Source organism: Galleria mellonella, unplaced genomic scaffold (genome assembly GCF_026898425.1).
Source record: "Galleria mellonella isolate WM207_F2 unplaced genomic scaffold, CSIRO_AGI_GalMel_v1 utg117, whole genome shotgun sequence".
Taxonomy (NCBI): Eukaryota; Metazoa; Arthropoda; class Insecta; order Lepidoptera; family Pyralidae; genus Galleria; species Galleria mellonella.
The window spans coordinates 7,262,050-7,284,283 of NW_026441980.1; the positions used below are offsets into that span (position 1 = coordinate 7,262,050).

Consider the following 22,234-nt stretch of genomic DNA (forward strand, 5'->3'; position numbering starts at 1 on the left):
AGTATACTATTAGTAGGAGGTTATTATTTAATTTTCATTAAAAAAAAAACAGTAGATCATAGCGCAAACCCTGCTTAGTTTAAAACTAAACGGCTCTCTTTTACCGTTCTATATTTTACTTTATTCTGATTTATCGTTTGAAGATACTTTAAAGATTTATATCTATAAACTATACAAAAGATATGAATATATCTATAAACTATATACTATGCTTTTTTGTACATATTACTTATGCTCACCGACCGGTTTCGCCTTTTCTTGACATTATCAAGGTGTCAATGCAAAAAAGTGAAACAGTACAAATAGGTAGGTATATGTTTTTTTTCTAAGTTATATACACTCTAAGTTTGGCCAAATGTAAGGAATTAACAATACCATGATATTATACATGATATTAACAATACCATATTATTATATTATTATTATAATCTTTCTTGACTAAGTATTATATACATAAAGACTACGAACCTTTATGGGACTAGTATATTACCCTGTCAGGTCGACCTGCACGTGATCTCTCCTGGAATCCATCATACTGAATTCAATGATGTATTCCTCACGATAGGTTAACTGACCTGCCTTTCCATTCTCACCTACCAACCCTCACTGGTGCCCCCCAGCATATATTGTTAGCGTAAGCGGAGTTACCATTTCATAACCATCCATTAAAAAAAATACCAATCCCAATGAATCAACATGTTTCAGACGCGAAAACGAAGACACGGATAAAAGATAGTATACAAATAAAACTCTTGACATTTCTTCATTGTTTATATATTTATTTTCGTATAAAGTTGTCGAATTCATTAAAAACATGTATTTTCCTCCGAAATTTCAGTAAATCTGAACTGTCACGTTTCTTTACAAATTCTAAGAATATTGGAATTTGTTTTGTAAATATTTTTATTATTATTAATGACTGATGTACAGAACTTGACCATGGATTGTTCAAATATTACATGAAGCTATTTTTTTATAAGTATTACTCGTACATTTATCATCATCATCATCATGTCAACCTTTAACTGTCACCTGTTGAATATAAACCTCCCCTAGGAGAAGTTTCGTGAGTAGTTGCCATGCTTGGCAGGCGGATTGGCAACCACAGTCAGGCTTTGGAGATATTTTAGGAAGAACGTTGCTGCCCATCCCTCGCCCTCCCTTAGTCGCTAATATGCCTAGACACAAGTTATATTTTGAGTTTATACAAATTAGGTTTAATTTTGATTACAAGATTTTCTTTTCTATTTTTTTTTTAAATATCTTCTATAGTTCTGAATCGATTTTTTTAAAACAATAGTATTTACTTCTATGTTATTTACATATTAATCACTAGCTTTTACCTGAGACTTAATCCACATAATCAAGATATATTAATTAAATGATACAAACAGTAGACTGTGTCCTTTTTCATTTCAAATACTAGATAAAGTGATGCTTAATTTTATGACGATTAGTTTACTATTTTTTTTTGCATAGTTTTGTTAGTATTTGTTATGAAAATACCAAAGATTGATGTTGACAAAATTTGCTTTAGTTCTTGTATTTTGAACTTCTGTATTTTTAAAAATTTTACGAAATTAAAACTTCTAATACTATAAAGAATACTAAAAATGCGTTGTAATTAAGTGTATTGTTAGTTTTTTTAATACAGTACTTAATACATGTAATTAAAACTTAAAGGAAAATTGATGACCATAACCAATTAATTTGGGTCGTTAGTTAAAAGTGGCGTATTGTTAAATTTCCCGAACCAAACTCTGTTCTAAGATTATTTACAAAGTAACATGATAAAACAATCGTAGGTAGGTACCTAATAATTATGAATAAGTAAGTTGTGGCGAGATTTCCGATGTATTAAATAAAACAACAAGGAAAGAGACGACCAGTTCAAGTCCGGCCATCGTTGAGTGACCACGTCCAATATGAAGGTCTTAATTTGTTGTGAGTTTATTTATATATTTTTTTATTTTATTTTTGTCTATAAATAAATCTAATTAATTAGATAATTATGATTACATTTTGATTATAAATTGGATTTATTACATTATTTTAAAATTGTTGACACATCACAAATATATTTGTTTTAATTTTACCTTCAATAGATTACGAAAATTCAGAGATACTCATTCATTTTCGTATCTATTGTTATTATAACTGTAATAAATATATAAGTACAATAATATATTTATACTTTATTATTAGGAATCTAAACCAGTTTATTAATTTATTTATATGAAAAATTAAATACAATATACCATAAGACCATACGATTTGAATTATTTGCCTAAGAACTTGACCTTGTACTGCTAGATGAAGAAATAAACATTTGTGCATCATAACAACCACTTAACGGTCCTTTGTTGACTATATTAGCAACAAAATGACGTAAAACCATTGAGCAAAATAGCAAATAAATGCAATCACAAAACATTGGGATTCCCTAATGGCAAATGATATCAGATATTTTCCGCATAAACTTATTATTCTTATTTTCCTATGCAATCATTATACAATTCGCTGCAAACACCTTCTGTTGCAAACAAATCATAAAATCGTGACCGGTTCAATTAATTCATTCGTTTCACACACTGATATTAGTGATATCAATGTTCTCGGCTGTGTATTGATAATTATGCATAACGGAATCAGATTCTGTCAAACACTATAACTTCTAAACTATAATTTTCGGTATTATAGGCTTAAATTAATCTGTTAAAACATAACTATATAACAAAGTCAATGTTCGTATTTCCGCTTACTTCCTCTAAAGCAAGCAACGGATTTTGATACAGATTTTATTATCATTTGGATATTTTGACGGAAGATTTGTATGTAGATTCTATTCTAATCAAACTGTTGTCGTATAAGTAGATAAATTGAATAATAAATTGGGCCCCATATTAAGCCGATGCCAGTCGCTAGTAGGTAAAAATTTTTTATCACTTATGATTAAGTACATAATCGTATAATTTGAAAATTTTATATTTATGCTTCATACGTTTTATAATTTATTGTTTAATTAAATTATTATTCTTTATTTTATATTTGTTTATTTTGCACTATACTATATTCAAATTAATATATATCTACCTATACTGAATTTAAATAAATTTTATGTAAAATCTACTTTTATTAAATAAATAATAATAACTAAAATTAAATAATAATAACTTTATTTCCTTTACATAATGTCAAAATATTGAATATTATTTTCACGCTGATAAAACTAAAATTAATTCAATTATAATCGCCCTTTAATTATGTGTCTATTAGGTGTCAACTTACTAATGGTTCCCATTAATTGCTAACCTTATTATCTATCTTGCATGATATTAAAATAATATTAAATGTCAATAATATAACCACTTTATATGTGATAACAAAATTTATTTATCCCTTTAACGAACTCTTGGCAAAGATAAAAAAACTGCTGAGTCCATAGATTACGATAATCGTATACCATCAAGCAGACTGTATGCTTCATAACCACATAATAGATAGTCTTACAAATTATATGAAGTAATACAAACAAATAAAGAATTCTTTTTCAAACGTATAGGATTAGCTTTAAAGAAATTTTATTTCAAATAAGAACATAATTAGTTTTGTTTTTCTATTCATTTGCTTATCACGTTGCACCGTCAATTATATTTTCTGTTATTCCAGTCTACGATCAACTGTCAGATAACACCATAAAGTGTTAAGTCATATTTATTAAAAAATCAAATATAATGTTATAAAGCTATTTTTATCGCAATAATAAATATGGGAATAATATTTAGCAAAATATTTTTTTAACATTTATTCTCTAAAACTCATATAGTATTTGGCTCTTTGAACATACAAATAGTTTTTGTTTCGACCTGAATCTAAATGACATATAAACCATTGAATTATAATAAAAATTATAAAACTTTAAAAAAATATATTAATAAATATGCTAATATAATATTGATTTTTATTTATTATCTGACACTGCTTGGTAGTTTGCATTTACAGAAATTATTAAATTTAAATAATTCACTTCAAAAAGCACCCAGCTGATGATTTTCTTTGTTTTCTAAAAAGTAGCAGCTGAGTTTCTTGCCCGTTCTGAAATTGAAATTACATAAGAAATTAAGAATAAAATCATGACTATACAAAAAAGTTAAGCAAAATTAAAGTTCACTTGAATTTTTATTTTTTAATTGTCGAAAACAAAAATATATTTTAATAGATCCTTGCCATCCAATTTTTATATCTATTTTTATAATATTTTCTGTTAGGTGTCTAAAACTCATTAATAAGTCTTTAAATAAAATGTATTTGTGTTTGGCTCTTACCTACAAATAGTTTTCGTATCTACCTGAATCTAAATGAGATATAAACCATTTAACTAGTACTGAAATCGTTAGGATTATAAAACCATCACATAATATGAAGTTCTATATACCTAAAAATTCCCGCTGTAGTATATGGATCCACTAGTAATAGGTTTTTAAGAAATCCTATCCAAACAAGTGTTCAAATAGGTGTCCTTCATTTTGAGGAAGCAGATCGTGCATATCGTTTAAGTACAGTGTAAACAATTAACAAAAATAATAAGTGTTGTAAATAGCAGGATGCAGTAATAAAACATATATGTATTTGTGATATAAAATAATAAGTTTAGTGAAAAAATACGAGACATGTCTTATAAAAATCTGACATAGAACAAGCTTCAAAATAATACATTGTTCTAAAAAACCTCAGTGTCAACAGCCAGTATTAAAACTTCAACACGCCCTCTTAATCCTGGATGTTGACCAGCAACTGTTTGACCGCTGACTGATTGCCGCAATATATTACGATAGCGTTAATATGCCCCGTCAGCTCGGAGAGTAAGACACGGACGTACACCGCTTCTCTTACCGCCTCCAATAATACTATATACTCCGCCTCGGTAAACGAAGCCTTTTTCACCACTAAACAATCACGCGATATGAAATTATTCATCAGATCACGCCGTTCAGTCACATAATTTGTGGCTCCTGAGTTAATTTGCAACGAATTTTCTGTATCCGCACTAGCAGTGTATATCGACAAAACACAGTTTCCAGACAAAACTCTTTTCACTGCGACAATCTTTTTTTAAGATGCCATTTCTGTCTACACTTTCAGCACCACGGTTCCTTCTTATGATAAGAAGACTGCTTCGCATTCCTTAACTCATCTTTGTCTCCTTACGCGTCACTCGTTCCGGATGTACTCGAAGCTGAAGTGCTTTTCTTCCAAGAAAACAAGCATTCATTCGATTCACCACGAGTTGTCCAACGCTTTTCTTGTAATAATTTAGTCTTCACTAAACCAACTAATATTACAATTTCCGAGTGCTCACGTGCCATGGTCATGGATTCGTACTCCAATGGAAAACCTTGCAGCATAATTGCCCAAAGAAACTCATCATCGATAGTTTTATTCGTACTTGCTAACTGTAGAACATACAACAAAACTTGATCGACACACGCCTCCATATCAACAAAGTCTTCCAGTTTTATTGAACAAAGACTACGTAACGTCTTCAATAAGTACTATTAAGTTCATATAGATATGTATACAAAGACTTTAATTAAAAAAAAAAAAACATGGTAACTACACAAGTCAAAAACCAGTTTCATCAGATGAGGAAACAAAAAGTGTATTGGCTCTGCAAATATAGATTCTATTTATACCTTCAGTGATAATTTATTTCGTCTCCTTTACTTCTTATATTTACATACACATATTTGCTTATGAATCTATTGCATTTATAAATCTACATTACTTTTTTTGTACGTTTAAAATGCAATCATACTATAACATCTAGTGGAAAGTGATAATTATTGTCCATTAATGTGAACAACATCCACAGCCAACGTAGAATATACTTTGATTCCTGTGCAACGCCTGCTTAGTCATGCCCGAAGATTAAAGTGTTATGGTTTCTTAATCACTTATTTATAACAATATAACTAAACAATACAACAATTGTTTTATTGTAATTATTTATGTCGGTTTTAAATTCGGAGATACCCAACTAAGGAGCAGAAGCCAGGAGTCATAAGTGCATTGCATGGTCACGTTGCAAGCAGCATTCTGTCGAGTTCGAAATTTGTTGGGCATTCCCGAATTTAAAACGTCAATAAATAATTACAACACAGAATCACTCATGATTGTTATTATTCAATAGCCGTCTGATTGCTAATTTCTTTGACTGTTTAAAAATAAACATACTTCAGTCTGTCTTTCCACAATATTTGTAATTGCAAATAACAGATCTTGATTACACATATCTATATATATATATATATATATATATATATATATATATATATAGAATAGACTTAAAATGTTAGTGTAATATTCACTAGTATTATTATTATCAATTTATGACTATTAATTTACATTTAAGAGACTACATGATTCTACTAACTGTGATTGGTAATTGTGAGCTGTGTATACGTTTATTTTAGGGCCTTTCAAATATGGCTGCATTATGCATAAATTGTCTCAACTTATAAATTATCAAATTGTAGATCCCAATCATAAAACTATCAATTTAAATATATTTCAAATAAAAACTATCACTGAGTTCCATAAACCATCATATGCATTTGAATGTACCTAATGTTTAAACTGCTAACCATTTGTTAGAATAATTGTAAATAAATTAGTAGTTTAATATAACAAGGGCTAATACGTAATACTATATACATATAATACTAATAATAAGTAATAATAGCTTATACGAACCAATGATATCATATCATAAATTTTTTATTTATTTTATTTAACTTTTGCAGTAAATAATGCTATAGCTGAAATAATTGAATATAAATAATTCTATAATTCATATTTATAATAAGATTTTTATTTTGAATTGTTCCTTTAAAAAATACAATTTTACTCCAGCTATTAAATGAAAAGGCAAAAATGAGAAACGACGATAATTTTAACCATTCCTCGTTGTTTATAATCTCAACAACAACAATAACTAACATTCAGTATTCAAAATCTAAGCAACTGTGTATATTTTAAACTAATATAACAAAAATAACACTATATTATTATTATTATATTAATAATATTTTTACCATATATAATCTTAGAACTGAGAATTGCTCTTCTTTCTTTATATATAGGTTGACAACTGTGAATAATTCATACAAACGGAAATATACAGTACAATATAGAGTTCAAAGTGATTCCTTTTATTATGAATAGCCGAGGTTTTCCCAAGAGACTACAGCATGGGGTTCTTCAAAAGGGATGTAAAAAGGTTTCTTCAAGGTCGACAATGCACGCGTAATACCTCTGGTATTGCAAGTGTTCACAGGCTACGGTAACCACTTACCATCAGGTGGGCCGTATGCTTGTTTGCCACCTCAGTGGTATAAAAAAAATCAATGGAATTAAAATTTTCTTTGTTTAGGATTAATTATTTTGTTATTATTTCAGTAATCGGAATCGTAACCGCCGTGATAGCGGTAGACAATGATGTGGCAGTTGAAAAAGTCCTCAAGGAAGGAAACGATATTTTTACCTCGAGGCTATTTCCTGTAAGTAAAAAATTTATATCTATTTATTTTTGTACTCAGCATATCATATCATTAGCATTATGTGTTACAACGCATACAGCTCTTAAATTAATATTAGAGGCACTACATATTTTTACCGTTCACTACCCACATTTTATGTAAAAATTTTATCGTTTTTCAACCAATATTTAATAATAAAAAAAAATTCACACCCTTAAAAAGATCCTAACAATTTAGATTTCATTCTGTATTATATAATTTAAATATATTTTTAAGTATCTAAATATTATTATTAATATATTATAAATATCATCATTTTAGCTGTTATTTATCCATTTCTGAACATAGGTCTCCCCCATAAACTACGATAAGAAACGGGAGCATTCCTTAAGTTTACCATTAGAGGAATCTTACCAGTAGTTGCCACGCTTAGCTGGCGGATTGACAACCGTAGTTTGGCTTATGGTGATGTTTTAAGAGAGACACTGCTGCCTAACCCTCAACTATTAAGTTCCCTTAATTGCCTCTTACGACACCTACAGGATAGGAAGGTGGACCATTCTATGCCGGGATCACACGGCGTTATCATATATCATAGATATAATAGATGATATTTCTATAAATCTTATGACCGATCACTGTAGAACCTATACGTCTATACATTATGACTGTAGTATTATGATTATAGACTGTAATGCACGTTTAACACAAAAACTACCAAACAAGCTTTAATATTTTTTTATACCACTGGGGTGGCAAACAAGCATATATCCCACCTAATAGTAAGCGGTTGCCAAAACCTATAAACGCCTGCAATAACAGGGGTATTACGCGCGCGTTACTAACCCTGAAGAAACCTCTTTACACCCCTTTTAGAGAACCCCATGCTGTAGTCTCTTGGAAAAACCTCAATTGCGTAGCGATAATACAATTACCTGTTAAGAATAATTGCAATTTACTACATCAAAATGCAACGTAAATAATTCTCTTGAGAAAATATTAAAAAACCCCCTTTGTAGATTCTATCGCTCGTATAACGAAGTGTTTTCCACGGGATTGTGTAACATGAAATGAAACCATCGCCCACTATCGATAGAAAATTCATTCCTATGCTCCAGAATGTAAATAACCAATAAGAGGAGTTTCTAAATAATTTCCAGAGACTACATTGGTTTCTTTAAAAAAGGTTTCTTAATAATTGGTAATGCGCTCGAGATATATCAATCAAAGAAACTATAAAATTGTTAACAGCTATTCTAAAAAAAATTAAATATTTACTAAAAAGATGATCCTACTAATTTTGTTAAAAATACAAGCTAAAATTGGTATTTATTTTGTAGGAGGTGGTAAAACAGCATCCAAAAGAGAGCGTCGTTCTATCCGCCTTCTCGGTGCTGACGCCGCTTGCTCTATTGAGTCAAGCATCAGTTGGTGCTTCTCATGACGAACTCCTCAAAGCCATCGGTGTACCTAATGACAATGTTGTAAGTAAACTACTATGTACTAAAAATTATCTCCTGCCACTTCGTCGGCATGACCGGGATTATGTTTATGGTCTGGGACAAAGTCTTCTCCGCTCCAAATAGTGCATGTATGCCAAATTTTGTGACTATTAGCTGAACAGATAAAATGCCAAGAGTTAATGAACAAAATAAAATTAAATAAATAAACAAACTGACTATTTATAATATTAGTAAAGATGTTTTCTTACAGATTTTTGTTACGTTTTTAATAATATTTCATACGAGTGTAATATATTTACTCACCCAGATAAAAATTAACATATATCTTTGTACGTATAAACAAATTTCATAGGGATTGGATAAACCATTAAGGCGTTATAAGGTTACAATCAAACAAACTCACTTTCACATCTACATATAATATTAGTAAGGATTTTAGACATATTTTAGATTTATTAATACAATTTGTTGTAAAAGTAATACTATAAATGAAAGATTATAATTAGACTTACCTATAATGTAGTTCTAATTTTAATATTTATATCTGTTATCTGTAAATTTCCCCGAAAATAAATAAATAAAAAACATCTACTTGCTTAATATTATAAACAGTACGACAACCTACTACCCTGAATAACAATGTTTTATCAGCCGATAACGATGTTGTGTAAATAAATTTGATGCTTGAGACATATTAATTGTATTATAGATTAAGAATATCTCCTACAGTTTACATTCGTAAACAAAATGAAATATTTATTTGCTTTAAACAGACATTTAATCTAGTAAAGGCCACGTGATAGAACTTCAGATACCATTTTCAATGCCTTAAAATTCTAGGCATACAAATTTAGTGTCATTGTTTTAATTAAACAGGGATTTATTTATTTATTTATATATATACACATACACCTAGAGGGTACCTCTGTCCCATTCGTGTTTCAACTGTAAAGCAGTTGTGTTTGCATGGCTGTGTTTCGGTTTGAAGGGTGGGATATGCCGTGAATTTACAGGGTACAGAGAAATAACACCTGAGTCCTCAGGAATGGCAACGCATGAGGGATATCATGGGCGAAACAGTATACTCTGTTATGTCCATGGTACTGCTCATGTGTATAGGCGACGGTTACCACTTTCCATCAGGTGGGCCGTCAGCTTGTTTGCCATTCTAAGTTGTATAAAAAAAAACAAAGAAATACGTAAAAATATCTTTTCTTTTTTACAGCTTAAATTAAGTCAATTTTATATAAACTCAAATTATTCTCTTTTTCAGACAAAAGAGGTGTTCTCATATCTGAAAACCAATCTCCGATCAGTGAAGGGAATAGAGTTGCGAATGGCAAATAAAGTGTACATCCCCTTACAGTTTGCTCTGAATGATGACTTTGCAGCTGTATCGAGAAACGTTTTCGATTCTGAAGTCCAAAACGTTGACTTCACCAAGAGCCAGGCCACTGCTAAATCAATCAATGCTTGGGTAATTTTGGCAGTTATCATATTTAATTTATATTATTTTATTGCAATCTTGAATAGTCTTAGCTTGCCTCAAGTCGAGACTGTCCAACGCTGAGAATCCTAACTTATAATAAGAATACATATATTTTTATATATTTCATAATCTAATAACAATCATAGATGATATTTTATTCTGATATTTAGTTCAACCCGTGTAATTTAAAAAAAACAATAATAAAATACTTAAGTACTGCAATGTAAAAGGCAGATTAATAATTTTCCTTTATAATTTTCGATAGCAACAAATTACGTTTACAGCAAGTAAATACTTGTTTATATACTTCAGTACATCACTAAATCACTTTCATAATTTAAGTACTTTCTACTTAACATGCATACAGACTTTAAACACATATTACTAATATTTTCATCGTAGGTGGAGAGTCAAACTAACAATCGTATCAAGGACTTGGTGTCTCCTAACTCCTTAGATTCTGACACCCGTGCAGTGCTCGTCAACGCTCTTTATTTCAAAGTAAGTATTTAATGAATAATGTTAGCAATCTTCTCAAGTTTAACAAGTTCCTTGCGTAATAAATATATTGTATTAAACTTAGAAATCAGTTAAATAATACATACACACAGAAGATTTTATTCATTCAATTTCTCCTATATGGAAACTTTGATCATTGGTGTATAAAAGAAGTTAATTTTAACATCACATTTAAAACTATAATCAACATTAAGTGCATAAGAAACAAAATAAATTGTTGTGCCCAAAAATAGTTCCTTAAACTTGTTGTACTTGGTAATCTATCTCCTCACAATAAAAAAATTTTTATTAATAAGTATGTCCATTTGTATTAGTATGATTATTTTCTATTTATAATATATACAAAAAGTATTTGAGTTATCTGATATCCGTAGTACAAGGTATAAATACTATTTTTTTAAAAATACATATAATTCAAAATCAGATTAATTAGATTAATATGTAATTACAATTTTACACTTATTTTTAAATCACAAAAATGTTTACTAAGACAAATATTATTTACAGGGAACTTGGAAAGAAAAGTTCAATAAAATGTTTACATCTGACCAAGATTTTCATGTGACTAAAGAGAAAACAGTTAAGGTTCCTATGATGTATAAACAAGATACATTCTTATATGGTCAGAGTGATGAACTGGATGCTAAGGTAAAAGAATTTACTATGATTTTGTTTAATTAAAATTTTACAAAACTCGAATATTAAATAATAAAAAATACCTATAATGTAAATTTCGATTTAAAAATAGGTATTAAGAATATTATAGTAATAACTTTATAAATAGGTATACTAATTTTATCACATCTGAGTCCTCAGGAATGGCAACGCATGGGGAGTATCATGGGCGAAACAGTATACTCTGTTATGTCCATAGTACTGCTCATGTCTATAGGCGACGGTTATTACTTTCCATTAGATGGGCCGTTAGCTTATTTGTCATTCTAAGTTGTATAAAAAAAAATTAATCTCAGTAACATATATTACCAGACCTGTCCTATAAATAATACCTATTATACCTTCGAGAACTAGACATAGACATTTCAAAATAATTCTAATGTTATTCATCGCCTCTTTTCAGCTCTTAGAATTGCCTTATGAAGGAGACGAAGCATCTTTCCTGATTGTGCTACCCAATGCAGTCGACGGCCTTTCTGCTCTTGAAGAAAAACTGAAGGATCCTTCACTGTTAGAAAAAGCTGTCAAAAATATGATTAATCAAGAAGTTGAAGTTCACTTGCCTAAATTTAAAATAGAAACTAAAACTGACTTAAAAACTGCTCTTCGAAATGTAAGTTACCTCACTTAGTAATTTTTAAAGTTTTCAAAATAAATCAAACAGGAAATAATGCTGCAGTCTACCTGCAATTAGCGTTTATTTTTTTAATGAAATAATCCATTTATTGCATAATATTAAAGAACAATAAGAGCAATATATATATATATAGAATACATGCCTTATGAACCCAGCATAGAATAGGTCAGCCCTTCCTTTCCGGTAGGTGTCGTAAGAGGCGACTAAAGGAACTTAATCGTCGACGGATGAGCAGCAGCGTCCCTTTTAAAACACCACCAAGGCTTAACTGCAGTTGTCAATCCACCTGCTAGGCGTGGCAACTACTGGCAAAACCCCCCAATAGGGAGAGGCCTATATTCAGAAGTAGACAATCAACGGCTGATTTGGATCCATATCCATATATAGAATATATTCGCCTAATGTCTTCTGTATTAAATAATTAATCATGTAAGTTACATAAGCATAAATAATTATCTAACTATAAAACATTTTCAGATTGATGTTAAAAAGATTTTCACTAGTGAAGCGCGTTTAGATAACTTACTAAAAGATGTAAAAGAATCTCTATACGTAAGTGAGGCGATCCAAAAAGCTTTCATTGAAGTCAACGAAGAGGGTGCTGAAGCAGCTGCAGCCAATGGTAAGTATATAACAATGAGATTTTCAATTTTTTTAGTTTATTTAGTAAACTAAACATTGAAAGTACTTAGAATACGAGCTGTGTCAAAAATTTCTGTTCAAAATTTCGTGAGTCCAGCGACTTCACATGTAAGCTCATCAGCCAATTTTTCCTTTTGCGTATACAGAAATATTAGAAGATATTGAAGCGTTCTATTTTGATTCAATCGTAATTTATTGTATATATGTTTAATTGAGTAATTTCTTAACGCAGATATAATAATAAATGCAATGCAAATGAAAATGCAAAATTTATAAAAATTAAAAATAATATAAATTTACCAAGAAGCTTAACGTGTGCGACAAGCAGCTTGTTCATCTTTGAAACTCTTTAATCACCAGACGAGCTAACAATTGCCTAATGCTAAAACCCACATAATGTAATGTATTTTATTAAATATATAGTTTTTTATGAGAGAGAGAAAGAGAGAGAGAGAGAGAGAAATAATATAATATTTCTATGATTTTGAAAAGCATAGAAGCAGGTAGCTCGCCTGATGATGTGAAGTGATAACCGTCACCTATAGACATGTACAGCATCCTGAACATCATGCGTAACCATTCCTTAGGAGCATGGTATATGCCACCATTTCGTGTAATTTCGCTGCCATATTTGCCCTTCAAATCAAAACATAGTCACAGCAAAAAATGATTAAAGCAAAGGTACCCAAGAAAATAACTTTTATACAGTTTCTCCCTGGTATAGTATTGTTCATATCTATAGGCGATGATCATCACTTTCAAACAAACTAGCGCATTTACCCTTCTAGTAATATAAAACTAAATATAGAAGGTGTTACTGAAGACGAGCCCAAGGTCAAACGATTTATCAATATGAAGTATTGACATTCCAATGTCAAAAGGTTATCTTTTATATGTAAACATTCAAATATTTCGTGATTGTTTTTTTACCTAAACATAATACTTTTATTACAAATACTACAGATAAAGACCCCTTGAGCTGCAATATTCTGTACAAGTTCTGTACAACATTTGAGTCATAATACATAAAAATAATAATACATAATAAAATAAACTTAATTGCTTTATCTGGATGTGTGATTTTTTTCTTAAACATAATTTTTCTTCGTTATAAAAATCCAATGAATTTAAATATTTTAAATAATTCTTAATAAAATTCAAATATAATAATCAATCCACCAAGCTGTTCCGTTTATAATAGTTCGATAGACCGACTTATCGCAAAACCAAGGAATAATAATATTACCTTATTTAGTGCAGCATTATATCAAAGCAACCAAAAATAATCATATTATGTGAATCATTAAATTCTTTGCCAGTACTTTTGACATTCCGCGATTATTATTATTTAGCGATTGTTTTGACGGCGCACTACCTAACAGTGCTATTAGAATTTAGAAATCATTTCATTTTACGGTTAATATATTATAATTTAAAAGTAAACATTAGCGAATAACTTATTCATTGACAAATCTTTCCAATTTACGTTACAATTCTGTTATACTTGTATATTTAAATTATTTTTTCCAATGTATTTCTACCTTCCTCTTTTTCAGCATTTTTCGAAGTTGGTTCATCCCTTTTTCCTAAAAAGAAACCTGAATTTTTCGCTGATAAGCCTTTTTATTTCGTATTAAAACACAAGAACTACCTACTTTTTAATGGTGTATTTGTGAAACCTAATATAAAATAAAGTTAAGTATGAAAAGAAGATATAATAATAAGAATTAGCTGCAATTATTAACTTCTATGTTTGTCATAAATACATGGTAGATGGCGCCAGACCTAGTAACGTTCAAAATTGAACAACTAATAACCCTCCTCCTGTGTTTTCATGCCTATTTATAATGTAATTTACACAAAAATGTACATAATTATATTTAAATAAAAAATAGACACAGCATATAAAAATAGAAATACATTAAATTCAAACTTAAAAAATCGGGTTGTCGCGTAACAAATTAAATCTACTCTTATTAAATCCGCATCTATAATTTTATCAAAAAAGGATATACATACATTAATTATTATTGCGATATGTGAGATAATTTTCCCATAAATGATTACAAATTAATTTGTAATATGTTTGACAGAACTTATTATATTTTTACAAAAGACAATATAGAAAAAATGATTTATTTAATGCTATCAGCATAGACTTAGGGCCTTAAAAGTGGTCTGCAATTATCTGACAAAATAAAATATTATTAATTATGCAATTATGCAAAAAAAAAACTTATTATATTTTTATCTAGTACCTTATGTTCAGTGCATACAGGTGGCTCAGGGCTGTTCTTTATGAAGGCAGTCCATGGGAAAAGCCTATGTCCGTGTGGTCAGTGGACGGATAATGGCTGAAATGATGATGATTTTATGTTATAATTCCAATATAATATTTATTTCTACCTTCCTCTTTTTCAGCATTTTTCAATGATGGTTCATCCTTTTTTCCTAAAAAGAAACCTGAATTTTTCGCTGATAAGCCTTTTTATTTCGTATTAAAACACAAGAACTACCTACTTTTTAATGGTGTATTTGTGAAACCTAATATAAAATAAAGTTAAGTATGAAAAGAAGATATAATAATAAGAATTAGCTGCAATTATTAACTTCTATGTTTGTCATAAATACATGGTAGATGGCGCCAGACCTAGTAACGTTCAAAATTGAACAACTAATAACCCTCCTCCTGTGTTTTCATGCCTATTTATAATGTAATTTACACAAAAATGTACATAATTATATTTAAATAAAAAATAGACACAGCATATAAAAATAGAAATACATTAAATTCAAACTTAAAAAATCGGGTTGTATCAAAGTTGAATGTTTCATTCTAATATTTACGAGTTTCGATATGTATTGATACGATATATTGGAATAAAATACTTTAGAGTATTTATCATGGAATAAATATTCTAAAATATTTTATAGAAGTATAAAATACTTATTTATTAAATACGAAATGTCAGTAGTCAAAACACAGAATTTGGTATCTACCCATTTAGATCGTATTTCACATTACGCTATAGAGCAAGGGGTTCCCAAACTTATTTTGTCTACTTTGAAATTAAACTTACTTTGAGAATAAATTATTTTTTAGCGCCCCCATTTTTTCACCTACTCAAAAACCACTATTACTTCAAGATCAATAAATCACCCCCCAAGCCTCTACACAACCCCCGTTTTTTTTTCTGGGTCTCTTACCGTCCCCCTTTAGGCCTGCAGTATGCGTTACCGCCCTCATCACCGCTCTATACCCATCGACATTGAAATAGGGACAGACAACAGAAGTGCCTTTGGGTATATAAAACCTACATAGGTTACATATATTTTTTATTAAAATTTATTTTCAAATATTTCCGAATTTCAACAAATCTACCTTGAAGCTAGTAAGGCTCTACTACTATCTACTAATATTTATCTTTTTTATTTAAGATAGACCTACAGGTCCAAATGTATCTGTCGCAAAACAAATTAAATACCTACTCTTATTAAATCCGCATCTATAATTTTTTCAAAAAAGGATATATATACATTAATTATTATTGCGATCTGTAAGATAATTTTCCCATAAATGATTACAAATTAATTTGTAATATGTTTGACAGAACTTACTATATTTTACAAAAGACAATATAGAAAAAATGATTTATTTAATGCTATCAGCATAGACTTAGGGCCTTAAAAGTGGTCTGCAATTATCTGACAAAATAAAATATTATTAATTATGCAATTATGCAAAAAAACTTATTATATCATTATCTAGTACCTTAAGTTCAGTGCATACAGGTGGCTCAGGGCCGTTCCTTATGGCAGTCCATGGGGAAGGCCTATGTCAGTATAGTCAGTGGACAAATAATGGCTGAAATGATGATGATGATTTTATATTACAAATCTAATATAATATTTATTTCTACCTTCCTCTTTTTCAGCATTTTACTCTTTTGGTTCGTCCTTTGCTCCTAAAAAGAAACCGAAATTTTTCGCTGATAAGCCTTTTTATTTCGTACTAAAACACAAGAGCTACCCACTCTTTAATGGTGTATTTATGGAACCTAATACAAAATAATGTTAAGTATTTCATACTAAAAGATATAGATATCCAATTAATAATAGTAATTAACTGCAATCACTAACTTTTATGTTTGTCATAAATATATGGTAGATGGTGCCTGTGTCAGACCTAGTACCGTTAAAAATTTAATAACTAATAATTCTCCTTCTGTGTTTCCATACCTATTTATAATTTAATGTATACAAAGAATTACATAATTATAATAAAAAAAATAGATACAGCATATAAATAGAAATATATTCAATTCAAACTTTAAGAATCCAGTTGTATCAAGGTGAATAGGGCCTTAAAAGTGTTCTGCAATTATCTGACAAAATAAAATATTGTTAATTATGCATAAAATTTGCTAAATACTTATTATATTTTTATCTAGTTAAAAAACGATCTGAAATATATGATGACGTAATATGGAAGTAAACAACATGACTGTCATTAATATTCCTTTGCATTCTTAGTAGCGGTAGTAAGCTTAGTAGCGAATCTGAAAGATTTTGTTATTCGAATAGTAAATACTAATTTTATCAAATAGTAATTACTAATTGTATTATTCGGCTGCAAAATTATCAAAAACGTACGGCATCTAAAAGACAACATTGAATTCTAAACTTAATTTGCTAATTAAAATAAAAAAGAAATTAAAATTAAATATTCGTAAACAACAATATCTATTTGCTTTCCTTTAACCAAAAGTTGTTGTAAGAGATTGCCCTAGCGATAAAACCGTTTATTTACCTATTATTATATTGATGCCTCTGCTATTGCAGGCGTTCATAGGCTACCGGAACCGGTTATCATCAGGTGACCCGTATGCCTGTTTACCTCAGACCTTTACCTCAGTAGTATAATAAAAATAAACTTTATTCACTTATTTCATATTAATTACTGCACAGTATAAGGTATATACACAGCTATTATAACGAAGTCCCGAAGATACAAATACACGTTGTTCTTTTTTCAAAGATTTTAAATTATTTTTTTACTTTTAGGTAATATAAAATATTTTTCTGAGAAAAAAAATATTGGATACCGATTAATGAACTATAGCATATAACAGTAGCATATCTTATATATCTACCTCTGAAAAGAGTTATCTACATTCACATTTTCGTATAATATTATAAATGCATAAAGTATTAATCTTTGTGCATTTTTTAAATTAAACATAACTCTTTCAACGCGTAATTAAACAGTTTTAGTATTATATAATCCCTGTTGATGATACTTTTTATTCTTTTATATTTACAGAAATAATGATCGAAAATCGTTCTGGTATTTGGATTCCTGTGCTAGAAATAGACCGACCATTTTACTTTCAACTTAGACACATTGATCATGCACTATTTAGCGGAGTCTATGTGCAACCCGCCGTCGAGTAGACAAATAATTATTACTTACATACATTAATAATGTTACCTTATAATTAGTTAGATATGATTAACGTTTTAAAATGAAACCAAAATAAATTACCATTAGCAGATTTCACAAACAATTTGTACTACTATATTCACAAAGCACATTAAGAATATAACATTATTTTTAATTTCATATAAACCGGTTCTTTTATTTGTATTCAAAATGTACATTAAGCTTTATCACACTTCTCCCTCCCCCCCTCCCCCTCTCCTTATTCCAATGACGATTAGTGACCTCGTGAACTTCAGATATTCCACCATCCGTATTTCTATTTACAGCAACAAGAACAATTTCAGCAATGTTAATGATAGCTCACATTTGGTTTATCCAATACACTGAACTCCTCCCTCTCAAGTCTTCTCTTTTGCCAGTGTTAATCTATTTTTGGGCATTACGGCCAGACTCTTGGCGTGCATGCCAAAAACCTCAAATAACCTAGGTTATTTACAATCTTTTTTTTTTTCTTTTTTATTTGTCAGCATAATTCAATTGTAATAGAAGACACTTAAATGAAATCACAAGTACAGCTAGTTTAAGTTTTGTTGCCATTTTTTAACTATTTCATTCGAATATAAAAAATAAATTGAAAGACAACAAATCTAAAAATTACTAAATTCGGTAACATTGCTTATTTCTAGCCTCTTTTTTCGAATTTATAACAATTTTGTTATAAAAGAGAGACAGTTACCTTTTATGTAAATGCAACTACTATTTTAATTAACGTATTATAAAATATAAAAAAAAAACCTTAATAGTTAATACAAGAATATGAAAATTATTACTAACAAATATTATAACTAGCTGTATTTCATGTCTTCGCCCGCATGAATCAGTACATAAAGTATTCTCTAAGTTAAAATATAACCTCCCCTGTATTAAATTTTATTCAAATCCTTTTAGTAGTTTATACTTGAAATCCATCCATCTGTCCGTTCATCGTTACAAACTTTCATATTTATTAATAGGATATACAGAATAAAAAATTTAATTTTCAGGATTCGTAAGTTTGGTAGTGGGTGGTATCGTATTACCAATTATTTCCATGGACAGACCTTTCTACTTCGAACTTAACTACAAAGATACACTTCTCTTTAACGGTGCATTTGTGCAACCACCTGTTACATAAATATCATAATAATAATCGTAGATTAATTTAGCATTTTTTGCAATGAAAGCTCGAATTTAATAACTGCTTAAAATCAGTGAAAATTAAAGTTTAGATTATAAATTTTGATATGTCTAATTTATCTATCTATTTGTATGTATAAGTAATTTTAATTTAATTTTAAATTATATTATTTAAATTTAATTACTTAAATTATTTCTATAAAAGTACCTTTAACTATTTAAGAAAATTTTGACTATGAGATTATATAACTTGACATTAAAAATAACTTATTTAATTTATGTAGTTAAATAATATGTTATTATTAAATATATATGTATTATATTATTATACTTTTTTTTCATTTTATAACTATTTCCTTAATTTAAAATATGTATGTATGTGTATCAATATAAATAATTTTATGAAACAACCTACAAATGACAGATTAGTTTACCTATCACGTCTATCACATATATTAATATATAAAAATCCCGCGTCGCAATATTCGTTATTAATGCTTAACAGATTTTAATGAAAATTTATAAATATGTATTGTTTGCTGTATCTTAAAGGATAAAATATTTTTAATCCGATAAAAAGAAAGAAGTAAAACATATTGTATTCACTAATTGTGTGAAATTTAAATTTAGTACTTGAAGTATCTTATAATAAAAGATTCCTAATTGTTTTTCAAATAAAATACAACCTACGACGAACGAGTAACGTTGATAATTGACGTTGTCTATAGATGGAAGATTTTTTAAAATCGATTAGGTATTATTTGAATTTATCCATTACAAACAAAAAATCAAATCTTTCCACATTAGGCTAGAAGACTAAATACTTTAATTTCATACATACAAAAATATAAAGAATTATTGTTACAATACACACATACTAAATATAAGTGACAACTTTTATGACATCTCAAGAAAAGTGCTAAATAATTATGAACCTAATTTATTTTTCAATTATGTTGACTCATTTTTTTTTTAGATAAAGTGCTCAGTTTAGCTGGATAGATATTATTGATTTGTGTACCAACAAGAAATGTCATTAGTATTTACATATTTTTTCTTTCAGAATTTGGAGCTGTAGCTACGAGTTTATACATTGCACCTTCTATTGTAGTGAATAGACCTTTTTACTTCGAACTTAAACACAAAGAAATACCTCTATTTAATGGAGTATTTGTAGAACCCGCTTTGTAAATGTAAATGTTCAATTTTAAAGTAATTACCTACTTACTATTAAAAAATAATATGCAAATAGGGTTGCCAGTTGCTGCTTCTTTATTTAAGAGTTGTCATTATAACTTAAATTTTTTCGGATGTAATTTTTATACAATGTTATGGCTGCTTGAAAATATTTATTCCTCCAACAATAAAATTGAATTCACATTGCACTACAAGATTCTAAAGTCGAAGAGTGACAGAAAGCTAGAGAGAATGTACAAGTACATGTGCCAACCCTGGTATTCGTAATATATCCTGGATTTCGGTATAGGTAATAAATGGAGTAAGCTGTAAAATACGTGGCATCTGGCAATCCTAAATGGGAAATTACTAATATATTTGTACAAACACACTATTAGTATAGCGTAACATTGCTTCAACTCTGAATTGTAAAACTTTTAAAATAGATTTACAAATCTTTCTCCATTCGGTTACAATGAGCTTATAACTAAAAAAAAATACTCGCAGTCTCGATTTATATACAAGCTGTCCGCTTTGGCTTCGCACGGGTGTACTAATTCAGAGCATTTTCTTTCATGAATACATTTTCTAAATTTTCCCACTCACTAAACTCATCCCCTTTTATATATTTAGATTTTTAACTCAAATTTTCTTTTATACAATCTTATCCTAACAGTTGCTAATACAACAAAAAAATAATTAACCAACTGCAGTCGTTCTGAAGTGATACACTTATATATATTTGGCAAATGAACTTTATTTATATAGATGTAGCTATATCTTGTAGCATGAATTAAGGTAAAAAATATCCTATACGTGTGAATCTCGGATACGATCAATATATGTACTAAATTTCATTCAAATCCTTGCTCCCATAGACGCTGAGATGACAATTACTCGTAATTAAATAACACACATCTAAAAATGCAAAATATCTTTATAAACTTTCACTTTTAGTATTTTAGTACGATTAGGCATTATTTAAAATTAGTATAACTTGCCATTTATAAAAATTAGTTTTTAGCAATTATTCAGTATTTTAAATTCACAATTGGGACTCACTTACTACTTTTTGTGTACATAACTAAATCCAGACTAATCTATTAAATGTCCAAATATTTTTACATTTACATATCTAAATATATTATTAGAACTACCTTACATGTTTTTTGATGATTTATATGATTACACCCTTATTTTTTTTACATATGCCAGTCAAATCAATCGTGTTCAAATTTAACCTACAATATATGTAATATAATATGTTAATAAATAGAAATGTATTTAATAATAATAAAACCTAATGTTGCAGGCGTCCATATTCCACAGTGACCGTTCACCATCAGACGGGTTGTGTGCTTGTTGCCACCTTCGTGGTATAAAACAAAATACCACTAGACATATTATACAGCATCGTCTAATCTCAAACTAGGTAAAACTTGTACTATGATATTATTAACAGCTGATGACTGTTCT

At 29.0% G+C, this 22,234-nt stretch overlaps 1 protein-coding gene and 1 long non-coding RNA gene across 16 annotated transcripts in view; one reads left to right on the forward strand and one right to left on the reverse strand.

The window, feature by feature from the left end:
- Nucleotides 1–758: 758 nt before the first annotated feature.
- On the reverse strand, nucleotides 759–5,608 carry LOC128201031 (uncharacterized). The gene is made up of 2 exons (XR_008253031.1): nucleotides 4,730–5,608; nucleotides 759–4,095 (listed from the first exon to the last, which is right to left on the reverse strand). It is a non-coding gene; the product is annotated as an uncharacterized LOC128201031 (long non-coding RNA).
- The window catches only part of LOC113511617 (alaserpin), a 29,097-nt gene continuing 8,653 nt past the window's right edge, over nucleotides 1,791–22,234 (forward strand). For 6 of the 15 annotated variants that reach the window (XR_008253029.1, XM_026895284.3, XM_052896446.1 and 3 more), the window contains exons 1-8: nucleotides 1,791–1,944; nucleotides 7,459–7,559; nucleotides 8,879–9,022; nucleotides 10,275–10,478; nucleotides 10,893–10,991; nucleotides 11,517–11,657; nucleotides 12,088–12,297; nucleotides 12,799–12,943. Coding sequence is in view for 13 of the 15 variants with exons in the window: in XM_026895284.3 (XP_026751085.2) it covers nucleotides 1,926–1,944; nucleotides 7,459–7,559; nucleotides 8,879–9,022; nucleotides 10,275–10,478; nucleotides 10,893–10,991; nucleotides 11,517–11,657; nucleotides 12,088–12,297; nucleotides 12,799–12,943 (1,063 nt within the window). In the remaining 2 variants the exon portion in view is untranslated. Of the gene's footprint in view, nucleotides 1,945–7,458; nucleotides 7,560–8,878; nucleotides 9,023–10,274; nucleotides 10,479–10,892; nucleotides 10,992–11,516; nucleotides 11,658–12,087; nucleotides 12,298–12,798; nucleotides 12,944–14,519; nucleotides 14,748–15,384; nucleotides 15,524–16,898; nucleotides 17,037–18,286; nucleotides 18,593–19,449; nucleotides 19,911–20,645; nucleotides 20,795–22,070; nucleotides 22,191–22,234 lie in introns of those variants that run through there. The other 9 variants (XM_026895281.3, XM_052896452.1, XR_008253024.1 and 6 more) reach the window with 8 other exon arrangements.